Genomic DNA, 12,239 nt, shown 5'->3' on the forward strand with positions numbered 1-12,239 from the left:
AGAATACTTTGTGGATATTTAATCAAATAAGCTGTAAAATACCCAAAAATATTTGACGTTACTTGGATTCCTTTTGTTTTTTAATTACTATATTAATTCATTTTTTGTAATGTCTTTAGTTTTTCCCATTTCTTTTTATAGCTTCTTTGATAAATTTCACCTTAGAGTCGGTCGAACGGAAGACTTATCGACTCATATTTGGTCGAGTTATTCTCATTGGTAAAATGAGTGTGTTTTAGCTTAGTATTTCAACCGACTTGTTTTGCAACTCTGACATTGTTGTTGTTGTGAGCGTTTTCCATGGAAAAAAATATGTGTTTTAGTGGTATGAAAACACTAATTTAAGAGTTTGACAAATTGAAGATCACAAAATGATCTAAAACGCCAAATTGTCCAAAGATTTGGAGGAAAATTAAAATCCAATACATATTCATAATTTTGTTCATATATTTTGATATACAAGTTAGAATGCTGCAATCTTAATTTCCCTTTCTGTACGTCCATTTAAAAGATGAGCCCAAAAAGAATCAATAATTAAAAGCAAAGTTCAAAATGGTTGAGCATTATCTTTACTTTAGAGATAAGGATGGAATATATATCATTAGCGAAGTACTCTTACATTTTTATTTTTCGTTCTGCTATAATTTACATTTATTCTTTAATTTTTATAACACATTTGAATGTATATTCATTTTATTCACACATTTCTTAAACTTTGTCATAAATCACATACTTACCAACTTTTATCTTTTAGTTTATTTAAATTTTGTCCTTGTAGCAAATGTTATATGATTGACATAGAGTATAATCCCTCCGTCTCATTGAATTTGCAGCATTTGTCAATTTGATCTGTTCCACTTAAATTGCATCATTTTTATTTTTGGAGAATGACCCACCATTTTTTTTAATCTCATCCATGCATTTTAACTCTCTTTTAATTTCATCGACATGATGCATTCTCCCTTTTCATTTATTACTATTATCTATTTTTTCTTAAAAAAAACACATTTTTCTCCTTGATTCAAAATATAGAGCAAGAGGGAGTAGTAAATAAGTCTTACTTGGTATCTAAAAAGCATGACATACTTATTCTTAGGTCTTTTCTCAATTATGAAAGGTCTTATTTGGTATCTAAAAAGGATTAGGTCTTTTTCGGAATTATCAAAAGTCTAACTTGGTATGGAAAAAGATAGCATTTTATTCTTAGGTCTTTTTCGGGATTATATTCCACATTTGCCATCTATTGTGTTTCAAGTTAAAAAGCATTGCTTCTCGGAGTAATCTTGAATGTAAGAACTTTCCAAATCTAGGCAATTTTAGCATTAATTTAGCAGTTTCCATTAGCGATTGCGCTCTTAGAGTTGATAACTTCATCTAACACGTGCTAATTTCTTACAATAATTTTAACTTTAAATTTTATTGATTTTCACATCAATAATCTCATCTTAAGGATTATCTACTCATAGTATACCGAGATAACCTATAATCTATAAAGTAAGTCATTTTAGCTAAAAATAAAAATAAATTAAAAAAGAGCTAAAAAAAGAATATAATTAATTTTATTTTTTTGAACTTTATATTTTTTTTATAAAAACATTGGTCATCATTTGGGCAACAATATTTCTGAGCAAGTGTCCCAGATGTAAATGAGTCGATGGGACTTGGACCAGAAATGGTTGAGGAGACTACAAAGAAGGTAAAGATGATTCAGGAACGTATAAGGGGTGCACAAGATCGTCAAAAGTTGTATGCAGACAAAGGAAGAAGAGCATTAGAGTTTGAAGTAGGTGAAAAAGTTTTGCTCAAAGTGTCATGAGATTTGGTAGGAAGGGTAAGTTGAGTCCTCATTTTATAGGTCCTTATGAAGTATTGGAACGAATTGGGAAAGTAGCCTATAGATTAGCCTTACCTATGAACCTAGCCAAAGTCCACAATGTCTTCCATGTATCCCAACTCCGAAAATATGTCCATGATCCATATCATACAACCTAAAACCATTCAACTTGATGAAACCCTTCCCTTTGAAGAAAAACCAATAAAAATCCTTGATACCAAAACAAGATGTACCCGGAACAAGGAAATTAAGTTGGTCAAGATATTATGGACGAACCAACAAACCGAAGAAGCCACATGGGAAACCGAAGTTGACATGAGAAAGCGATACCCCGAACTTTTCGAACAGGTACGTTAAGTTTCGAGGATGAAACTTTTTAAAATAGGGGGGGTGATGCGAGTCTATCAAACCGTCCAATTACTTATAGTACTTCAGTATTTAACTTTAAGTTCGAGGACGAACTTTTGTTTTAAGGGGGGAGTGTATGTAACATCCGCTTTTTTTCTTTAAAATAATAATAATAATAATAAATAAATAAATAAAATAGTAATAATAAATCTATAAAAATAAATTTCAGAAATTAAAAAAAAATAAAAGAATAAAAAAAATAAATTCCCATTAACAAATAACTTCCCACCTCTCCCTCTTTCTCTCTCTCCCTTTCTCCTTTCGAAGTTTTCTAAAGCACCTTTATATATATTTTCTTTTTTATAATCCTTTTATTATTTAAACTTTGTCCTTTTCTTTTAAAACTATTACTACTAATCTTTAAAATTTTAACTACATTTTAAAATTTGTCATTTTAAATAAATTATAAAATATAAATCAAGACTCTTTTAATTTATTTATTTTGATCGGGTTGATCGGGGTATTAATTTGAGATATATTATTTTATCGTGTAGACAGCGAATTCGTAGACAAAGATTATTAGGAGCGTACGTTTGTCTAGGATCTAGTGACAAGGTAATTCTCAATGTCCATCTAATTAGAACTATCCCACTAATATTATGTGCTAAGTGATAATTAATGTGTTTAAATAGAATGCATGATTTTATATGACATTATTTTGTATGATATTATGTTTTACACATTCTCAAATTATATCTACTAGTATTTTTGTCAAACTTAAATTTACTATTTTGATAAAATTTATATTATTATTTTGATAACGAAATTAGATACGGTTTAATTTGAAAGAGAAATACTTATAATATTATTATTTTGATGAAAGTTATATTATTATTTTAATAATGATTTTAAATGCGATTGAATTTGGGAGAAAAATATTATGATATTAATATTGCAATTGAATATTCTTGAGATATATTTTTCTTGGGAAAACCTATGATCATAAAATAAAATGTATAATGTATGTTTGATTATATGTTTGTGTGCACGCGACTAATTATTAAAATATATTAAATCACGTAAAGTGTAATACGAGAGAAATGAAACTCTTATATTTGTTGTGATCCAAGTATAAGGGTGATAAACAGGTTGTCCTGTTTGGTTAGTATAGCTGCCAACAGGTATTATTATTTTTGATACTTGATACAATGTTTGGTCTTCCTTCTATTTGTTGTGATCCAAGTAGAAGGAGTGTGCACATTAGAGTTTCCTGAGACTACTCTGTTGGCCTTGAATTATATGGGATGACGACCTCTTGATGAAGTAGGTATAGGGGTAAAGCCTCGGCCTACTGGCGTTCTCGTTCCCTCAAATTAAAACTTGATTATATTTTATTTTCTTAAATCATTTTCAAACTTAATCGTTTTATGGGATGAAGTTGGAATTACTCAATTTCCTGATTTTGGGAGTTTTTCCCTTGTTTTTCTTGCATTCTTATGTTACAGGTTATTGATTGCGTGGGAATCGTGGAGTGAGGATCACCTAGAAACATATCTTTTATTATAGTCATATTTCAGTTTAAATTTTACCTTAAGTTGTTTAAATTTTATATGGACATAGATTGCGTTTCAGTCTTTTCTTATGTTGTAAGACCCTTTGTTGGATTTAAAGTTATTAAGTTATTTCTTAGTTGTTAAGTCTTACATTTATTTTATTAGAAATAGATGTGGCGATAACACTCCCATAAGTAGGTTTTGGCTCATGTTTTTCATTAAGGTGTTTTTAAAAGTTCGACCTATTTTAAGAGTGTTACGGTACTTGTTGATTCCATTTATCTTACAACATATTTATAGTGTTGTTCATGTTGGTTGATATTCGCATTTCTCTTTTTAGATACTTCTACTATACTAGCTTAACTTTGTAGTAGCTAGCTAGATGGTTCCACTAGCTAGTTACATTCATGTAGCTAGAATAATCTAAATAACTTTTTATTATTATTTTTAGATTATTCTAACAGTAGTTTCATTTGAGATTACTAATAGTAGAAATAATACTTTTTGACTTAAATCATGCACATTAGATAAAAAATGGCAAGGAATTTGGAATACATGCACCAAAAAAAGACTTTATGAGATGCCATGCTTTATAGATACCAACTAAGACTCGTCCACAACTTCGCAGACTATAGTATTCGACCCTTTTTTTTCAAAAATTATAATATTTTATTAATAAGATAAGTCCTTAAGAAGAGACCAATAACATTAAAGGGATCAAAATGTATCTCTTCGGCATAAAAAACCCCGTAAAGAAAAACTATCACATAAGATGTAGGACGCACTTTACACCAAGACCAACCTAAAGGAGTGATACAAAACACCAAGACCAAAGAGATCCTACACCTAGTGGTGAATCACAACCAAACACACCAAAACATTTGAAGTTCAAAGCAAAAACGCCATATATACACCTTGGAAGAGCCACAAAAAGACCCCCCAAAACACCTAATAGAAAGCCCAAGAAAAAAGTGACTACCATGCACCAAGAAACTAATCTCAGGGAGCCGTAAGAACATTTCCCAGAACAATGTTTAAAAAAAAAAAATTCCCACTTTACCTAATTTGGGAAAGTATTTCCCAGAATACCGTCCACGTGGAAAAGTCCTTTTTTTTTTAATTTTTTCAGACCAAACCGCCACTTGAGATGGCGGTTTACATAAAGCACAAAAACGCCACATGAAGTGGCGGTTTGGTCAAGGCAAACCTCCATCTTATGTGGCGGTTTGGTCCCTGGTAAACCGCCACTTCATGTGGCGGTTTGCTGGTGGACTGCAACAATTTTTTTTTTTCTTTCATTTCCCCTAAATAGTGAACGTAACCTGCATTAAACTAGTTCAATACTATCTATTCCATATTAATCAATTACGAACCAGCTTGATTTGAAAAAATTAATTATGAAAATAATGCGAAGATATATTACAATCATGAACATACAAAGTTAAAGTCATACAAGAATATACAAGAAGTTAAAATAATATAAGAATATACAAATTTTGTTAAACTACAAACCCCGGCCCCTTTTGTTTTGCGCACCGGTGGATGATGATGGTGTGAACTCGTCAACCTCCGCAATGACATTAAGAGTAGGAGCTCGTCGTTGACTAGCACGCTGATATGTGATAATCCTTTGCGGAGGCGATGGATGTGGCGGAGGAGTGTTAATGGAAGACGGGGGAACGAACGGTGACATAGTAGCGGATGTCGATGGCGATCTGGAAGACCGACCCTGAGTAGATGAACGCTGGCGGCCTCTTGTGGACCGAGAACTGGATCCTCCGGAAGAGCTACCTCGATGGGCTGAACTCCTTGGAGAAGGAGTGTGGAATGTGTCATCTACGTCGCCAATGACGGGTGGAGTCGGTATGAGGTACTCAAACCCGCTTGACTCAATGCATCGGTCAACGACGCATTAATGGAGCCTAAGGTCTGAGAACATAGCCGATAGCCCACGTCAACTGGCGATGTAGCGGCCCCTTGAATCGTGTCATTACATTGTATCAACACCGATCGGATGCGCTCAGCCTGTTTGTTATCATTATATTGTTAAAACAGTTACTTAAAACTATTACTATTTGTTATGAGTGTTGAAAGAAAACGTACCACTAACATAGATTTCGGATGGTAATGTGATCCTGGCTACGCAAATGCGGTGTTCGTTAGGCGTAATATGGAGATGCGCCTGTACCAACTCATGTACATAGCACTCCCATGACCTGTGAAGTTATCTCCTCCAACCAATGTAGATGCTCGGTCGTTCCACGCATCTACATGCGATCTATGTCGTACGAGGTAGTTCTTGTCCCCAGTCCTCCGATCGATCGCATGTAGTTGACGTTGGGTGTCACAGGCTTGCGGAATTACCTGCTCCAAACCGAATTGACGCATGACACGATCCGGGAGATGTAGCTCGACGATGTCAAAGCAAATAAGAGGACAACGCGATCTCCAAATCTCGTGGCCCGATGTACATATGTGCGGTAGAGCTTCCATCTTAGCCGCTGAGTAAGGCTGCACGTCATCTGTAATAGAAATCAATATACTTAGTAATGTATACAATTTATTCATAACTAATACAAATAGTAAATGTTACTAACCTGCTCGTCCCGTTGTCGATCTAGTGCGTCCCTGTAGTAGACGAGAGTATGTGGGGAGTGGGATCTCGAAAGATATACGCGAAGCCAGCTGCAAAAAAATAAACATTGATTAACATTTTCATCTATAATAAAATAGTCAAATTATGAATTTGAATAGTGAATTGAGTGTTGCTACCTTACTGCCAAAGGATCCATCCCGCGCCAATGCTGTGACCTTAATATCGGTTCAAAATCATCCGCGTCATCTTCCTGATCATGTTGCCCATCCGGTCGAACCGTCCGAATAATGGGCCTCCCTATATGAATGTGCTCCCATGACCATATCTGTAACAACATCAAGCATCCACCCATGTCCTTGGCACCCTTACAAGATGCTCGGCATAAGTTACGATACAGATACGCTAGGGTAGCACTTCCCCAACTGTACTCATCTACGCGCTCCAAGTCTCCCAGTAGAGGGAGATATATCAACTGTACCGAGTCGCCGTGCTTGTCTGGAAACAAGATGCATCCAAACAGGTACAAGATGTAAGCTCAGGCATGTCTGTCAACCATCACATCATCTGCATCATCCTCAAGCGCGCTAAAATGCTGTCGGAGCCAAGTCAGCTTCAATGACGATCCAACGATGATCTTCGGCTGGGTGGGGTCTTGAGGGTTTTCCGGCCAAACCCCTAGCAGCTCATGTACTAATGCTGGCCAATTTCCCTCCCCATGGCCAATGACTGCTTGTCCTTCAACTGGCAGTCCCATGATAACTGCCACATCTTGCAACGTGATCGTTGCCTCGCCAACTGTGAGGTGGAAGGTATGTGTCTCCGGCCTCCACCTCTCCACCAATGCAGTGATAAGAGCTCGATCTAGCTCTAAGCCCCCGCCCAACAACCGGTGAATGTATTTGAAACCAGCTAGCTCGACTACGTCTAACACCCTGTCATCCACCTCCCACCGTAACGTACTCGCCTGGTAGTGCTGACGAGTAACCAATTGGGCAGTGGAGCCCTCCCACGCAGATACGCTCCTGTGTGTCGCCTGAAGCGTAAGCACTGATGGATCAACTGGGCCCGGCATCGCCATGATCGCTGTTACATACATAAGTGTTATAATAATCAGATTCAACATCGGATTCAATATAACTTACTTCCCCACCCCAATACACTATAACGGGATAATGATCCATATTCTGCAAATATAAACATGTTTTTCAAGTGATTTCACATACACTTAATTGTTCATTGTGAAGTGTAAATTTGAATACAAGAATGTGTGATATTAAGGTATTAGAACACTTATTAGAAGGTTCATTTCAAATATAAAAGCTAAAAATACCATGAAAATATACTAAAACCATTAAACTAACCCTACAAAGTAATGAACTTTCATTGAAGCATTTCATCAAACACTTTATATGCATACAAACCAAATCATAAAATTCAACTACAAATGTGTAGAATGTAAGCTTAAATCATGAAATCAAGAGAATATAACAAACAATCAATGTATTTATAACTTCAAATGACAACAATAGTGAACAAAATATTCAATTTGCAAATTGAAATAAATTAGGGTTTATGTTATTACCTTAAATGATGATGAAATTGAACAAGTAAAGAAGGAGAAGATGAGAATGTAGTTGATTAATTTAGTTGAATGAGAGGAATAGTGAATATGAAGTAAATGAGGATTGAAGAATTTTTTTTTTTAAAGAGATAACCGGCAGCAGCTTCTTTGAAGGAGGCAAATGAAGTGAAGAACAAAACAGAAAGTGGCGTTTTGTACAGGTATAAAACCGCCACTTCATGTGGCGGTTTACTCATTACATTATTTTTTTTTTAAAAAAAAAAAGATGAAATTCTTCTAAACCGCCATCTCATCTAGCGGTTTATTTAGGATTTCTACACAAAACCGCCATCTCATGTGGCGGTTATATTAAAAAAATAAAAAAAAATTAATTAAAACCCATCCTACGTGGACGGTATTGTGGGAAATATTTTCCCATAATACCTAAAGTGGGAATTATTTTTTTGGGGGCAATATTAAGGGAAAAGACTCTACAAGGATTTCATCGGCCATAAATCTCTAAGTACGCTGTCCGCTGTCAGATATATAATTAAACTTCAAACTCTAATTATCAAAAAGGGTTCACTTTAAATTTTATATGAATTTAATTCACATTGAAATATTATATCTTCTTTGCATATATTCTTTATTATTGTCCAATATTAGTAGTATATTCCCTATTTTTCACCAATTTTGTTTCTTATGCATTTGGTGGGAAAATCAAGAAGAAAGCCGAGTAATGTGATACATGCGTCGATGAGATGAAAAGATAAATTAAATGTACTGTAGATCGAATTAGAATTAAAGAAAGAATGTGGGTTTTTACCAAAAATATAATTAAAGAAAATTTAACAAGACGAAACAGAATAGAAAATTGGGCAAATTTAATAGGATAGAAGTAGCGAGGATGAGGGAATCTATGTAATTGAGTGGCCACATCAAAATGTTTTATGCGTATTCTAGCCACGTACAGGTTGTAAAAGATAAATGATGGAGGCCTATAAAAGGAGGGCCTAGCGACGTATTCGTTACAATTGTGGAAAACTTATTTGAGTAAGGCAAAGCTTAAAGAAACCAAGTTCAATATGGCTAGCATGAAGGTACATACTAATAATAATTTTATATATATTATGCATTTTTATTGTAATAAAAGTTTCGGTTGCTGATAATACTTTTATTTTTAAAATTTTGGCAGCAAGGACAACCCATTGTGCAATACGGGCCTTATGGCTCTCAGGTGCCACAAAATTACAGTTGGAAAGTTTCTGATAGTGAACGTATCAGTGCAGTGACTGTCAATCATGGATACGTCGTAGATGCAATCGGATTCGAGTTGACTAAACCAGATGGAAGTAAGTACAATGTACGATTTGGTAAAAACACCCCAAATCCAGCTAACGTAAGTATTTTAAATTAATTTTTGATATTGTCAAATCTTCACATGATTCTAAAATTATTTTCTCGAGATCCTTTAATTAAGTTCTTATTCTTTTGAATCTATGTAATGTACAGATCCCGATGAAGAGTGGTGAGTACCCAACAGGATTTACTGGACAATATGGGTACGATAGAGATCGTAATCAAGTTGGGATTGTAAAAATAAAGGTACACACCAATTTGAACCCTCAGGGATATGGACCTTATGGACTTGCTGAGAATGTTGATAATATAGTACCTTTTCAATCACCACTTCAATATGGTTGGCCTCTCGTCGGTGTTTTTGGAGCTTATGACGAAACTCTCGAGTCCATTGGAGTTTTCCTTAGGGAGGTAAGAATGGATCGGAGAATATGTTTTTTTAGTTCTGAGGTTTAATTTTTTATCGGTCTGAGGGACTCTTGAACTGTACTCTTCTTTATGGATATGAGTTGTTGTCTTCCTTCCCTCCTCAGAACCTGATCATAGTTCTTATGAGCGGAATACACTGGATATGATAATGATAAAGTTGATCTCATTTCTTTTATTATTATTATTATTATTATTATTATTATTATTATTGTTTTTATACTTTTTCTATTACATTAATAAGACTGCATGCATCATTAATTTACAAAATTTATCCAATGAAATTAAGCTAGCATATTACTAGAGAAAAATGCAATGAAAAAAGAAAGATATATTTTCTTTGTTATTATTTGATATTCTAACCATCCATGTTTTTGTTGATTTTCATGTTAAATTCAGGAATTCTCTTAATTCTGCTCTCAATGAACTGTTTTGGCTACCACATCAGCCATAGCTTTTTTTTTTTTTTTTAATAAGCCACAAATAATTGTCTAATGATGTATTGGCCCTCAAGTGTGATTTCAAATCTTAAACTTGAGTGATTGTTGTAATTTGTACTGTTATTGTCCTTTGAGTTTGTTAAACTTTAATATATTATATTATAGTCTTGTTGGTGTTTAATACTCCCTCCTATTCATCTTAAGTGTCCCATTTACTTTATACACTCTATCCAATGCACTTATTCAATCCTTAATAAATCGAGTTAAGTATAATTACAAATTATAAAAAGTTGATATTAATAATCTTTACATCAAAACGAATCAAATAAGATCCCACATGACTATGTTTTAACTTATAGATTAATAATAAAATGTAATTTAAGAGTGATAAATGAACAGTGTCTCAAAAGTAAATGGGACACCTAAGCTGAATAAGAGGGAGTATATATTATGAGATGTTAACTAGCATATATGTTTGAAAGACTAATCTTCCTACTATTATGAGATTTTGGGGAGGAACTAATCAAATATGTGTAGTTAACTTTCCTCTTACACACGCTTAAACCCACGAATCCATTGGTGGTTGTGAGCTTATCCACAAGAGTCGTTTGGGGGGCCCTCGCAGATTCATAAATAATGGTAGGCTCACATATAATGGATTGAGAAAATGCCCAAATATTGGGAAGTATTGAGAAAATGCCCAAATATGATTTAATATCAGTATTTAGTGAGATGTTGACTAGCATATACGCTTGGTGAGCTACTCCTCCCAATGGCATATGGTTATGGAAAGAAAACACATCAAGTTTTTGTGTGGAAGTAAGCATGAGATATTCCTCAAAACAGTCTAAAACGCATTTTATTACGCCTTCAACGCAGGATATATCAATTCAGTTTTATTGAAACCTTTATAACATGACTGATGCAATGCAGCCTTGTTTTTCACTACAATCTCACAGCAGCATGCTAGTATAAGTGAAGTATAAAGGATATACAGAGGAAATTTCTCAAGTTCTACATATATCTTCAGATAAAGAATTGAAATTTAAGGATAAAAAAGCATCACTAAATGTAAAATAAGGAAACAAAGTATCAAATCCTAAAAAACAACCTCTAAATTACCTTAAGCTGATATGAGCATTCTGCAAGAGCAAGTCCCAAAAGTTTGCTCAAATATAAGTCACTACAACTGATCGATTTCCCTCGATCATCGAGCTGTTCCTTTCGATTTGAATCAAACACGAGAATTTCAATAACGTACGACAGACATAAGGCAAATGTTATGCACAGAATCCCAAAAACTGTACTGCAGAATCACGCGACAGGACATTCAGCATGAGACACGATTTGAACCATAGCTAACCGCTTGGAGGCTTGTGTCCGACATATTTGTAAACCACTTTTTAGGACCGTCCAAGTCTCCCATTACATTGTACGCATACGAAGGCCACCCTACATTGTTATTACAAGAACTTGGAACGCCCATACTGATCGTCTTTTGTGTCCGTTCAAGTACTATGAGACTAGAGAACGTAGAAAAACTGTTTCCCACAAAGACATCAGCTCTTAAGCATACTTCATAATCAATAGCAGACTTTATAAGATACGGGTATTTGTCATAGATATGACTAACTCCTAGTTTCTTTTTCTCGAAAGGAAGCAACCCATCTTTCCAACCACTCAATATCGTGTTATCTTCCAATAGACTATCGGCAACAGCTAGGTAAACAACTGTCGGGTTATTCACCGCCTTAATGTTCGCTACTCGTTGGATAATTTCTTCCTTGCTGCTACAAATTTCATTTATGTTGGATCTTTGTTCAAGCTTCTTGCAATGAATCATCCAATCTTTCTCGATCCTCATATGAACCGCCATGTAAGGTATAGACGAAAATTTAGTGCTATCCTCGTTATCAACCTCACCCTTCTTCGCCAGCACTTGATTATCGGAAAATTCTCTCCCTACAGCTCTAATCTTAGAAATAACTCGTTCTGCTTCTTTTGCAAACTCGTCAACTAAAACTAAGCCCTCGAAAATCTTAGCGTAGTCCTTGATTGGCCAATGATCGTGCCAGAGAAAAGGATGCTTTCCTACTATTCGTATGACTTCGTACTGATCGTA

The 12,239-nt window shown here is 34.7% G+C and overlaps 3 protein-coding genes across 5 annotated transcripts in view; 1 reads left to right on the top strand and 2 right to left on the bottom strand.

Annotated features, from left to right (window-relative positions):
- Nucleotides 1-5,637: 5,637 nt before the first annotated feature.
- On the bottom strand, nt 5,638-7,364 carry LOC130818343 (serine/threonine-protein phosphatase 7 long form homolog). Its single transcript, XM_057684487.1, has 4 exons — nt 6,508-7,364; nt 6,333-6,420; nt 5,839-6,257; nt 5,638-5,760 (listed from the first exon to the last, which is right to left on the bottom strand). The coding sequence occupies exons 1-3, from the start codon at nt 6,681-6,683 to the stop codon at nt 6,096-6,098; spliced, it is 426 nt and encodes a 141-aa protein (XP_057540470.1). The 5' UTR covers nt 6,684-7,364; the 3' UTR covers nt 5,638-5,760; nt 5,839-6,095.
- Nucleotides 7,365-8,864: 1,500 nt separating this feature from the next.
- Nucleotides 8,865-10,298, top strand: LOC130818346 (protein GOS9-like). 2 transcript variants are annotated; one of them, XM_057684492.1, is made up of 4 exons: nt 8,865-8,992; nt 9,088-9,291; nt 9,405-9,662; nt 10,077-10,298. In XM_057684492.1, exons 1-4 carry the CDS (start codon nt 8,978-8,980, stop codon nt 10,086-10,088), a joined length of 489 nt encoding a protein of 162 aa, XP_057540475.1. In that variant the 5' UTR covers nt 8,865-8,977; the 3' UTR covers nt 10,089-10,298. The 2 variants fall into 2 exon arrangements, with proteins under 2 accessions (XP_057540475.1, XP_057540473.1); XM_057684490.1 differs by having other exon boundaries at nt 9,405-10,153.
- Nucleotides 10,299-10,439: 141 nt separating this feature from the next.
- The window catches only part of LOC130818345 (O-fucosyltransferase 23), a 3,222-nt gene continuing 1,422 nt past the window's right edge, over nt 10,440-12,239 (bottom strand). For both annotated transcript variants that reach the window (XM_057684489.1, XM_057684488.1), the window contains one exon: nt 10,440-12,239. This exon is cut by the window's right edge. In XM_057684489.1, the coding sequence (XP_057540472.1) occupies nt 11,448-12,239 (792 nt within the window). In that variant the 3' untranslated portion in view covers nt 10,440-11,447.

Source organism: Amaranthus tricolor, chromosome 7 (assembly GCF_026212465.1).
Source record: "Amaranthus tricolor cultivar Red isolate AtriRed21 chromosome 7, ASM2621246v1, whole genome shotgun sequence".
NCBI lineage: Eukaryota > Viridiplantae > Streptophyta > Magnoliopsida > Caryophyllales > Amaranthaceae > Amaranthus > Amaranthus tricolor.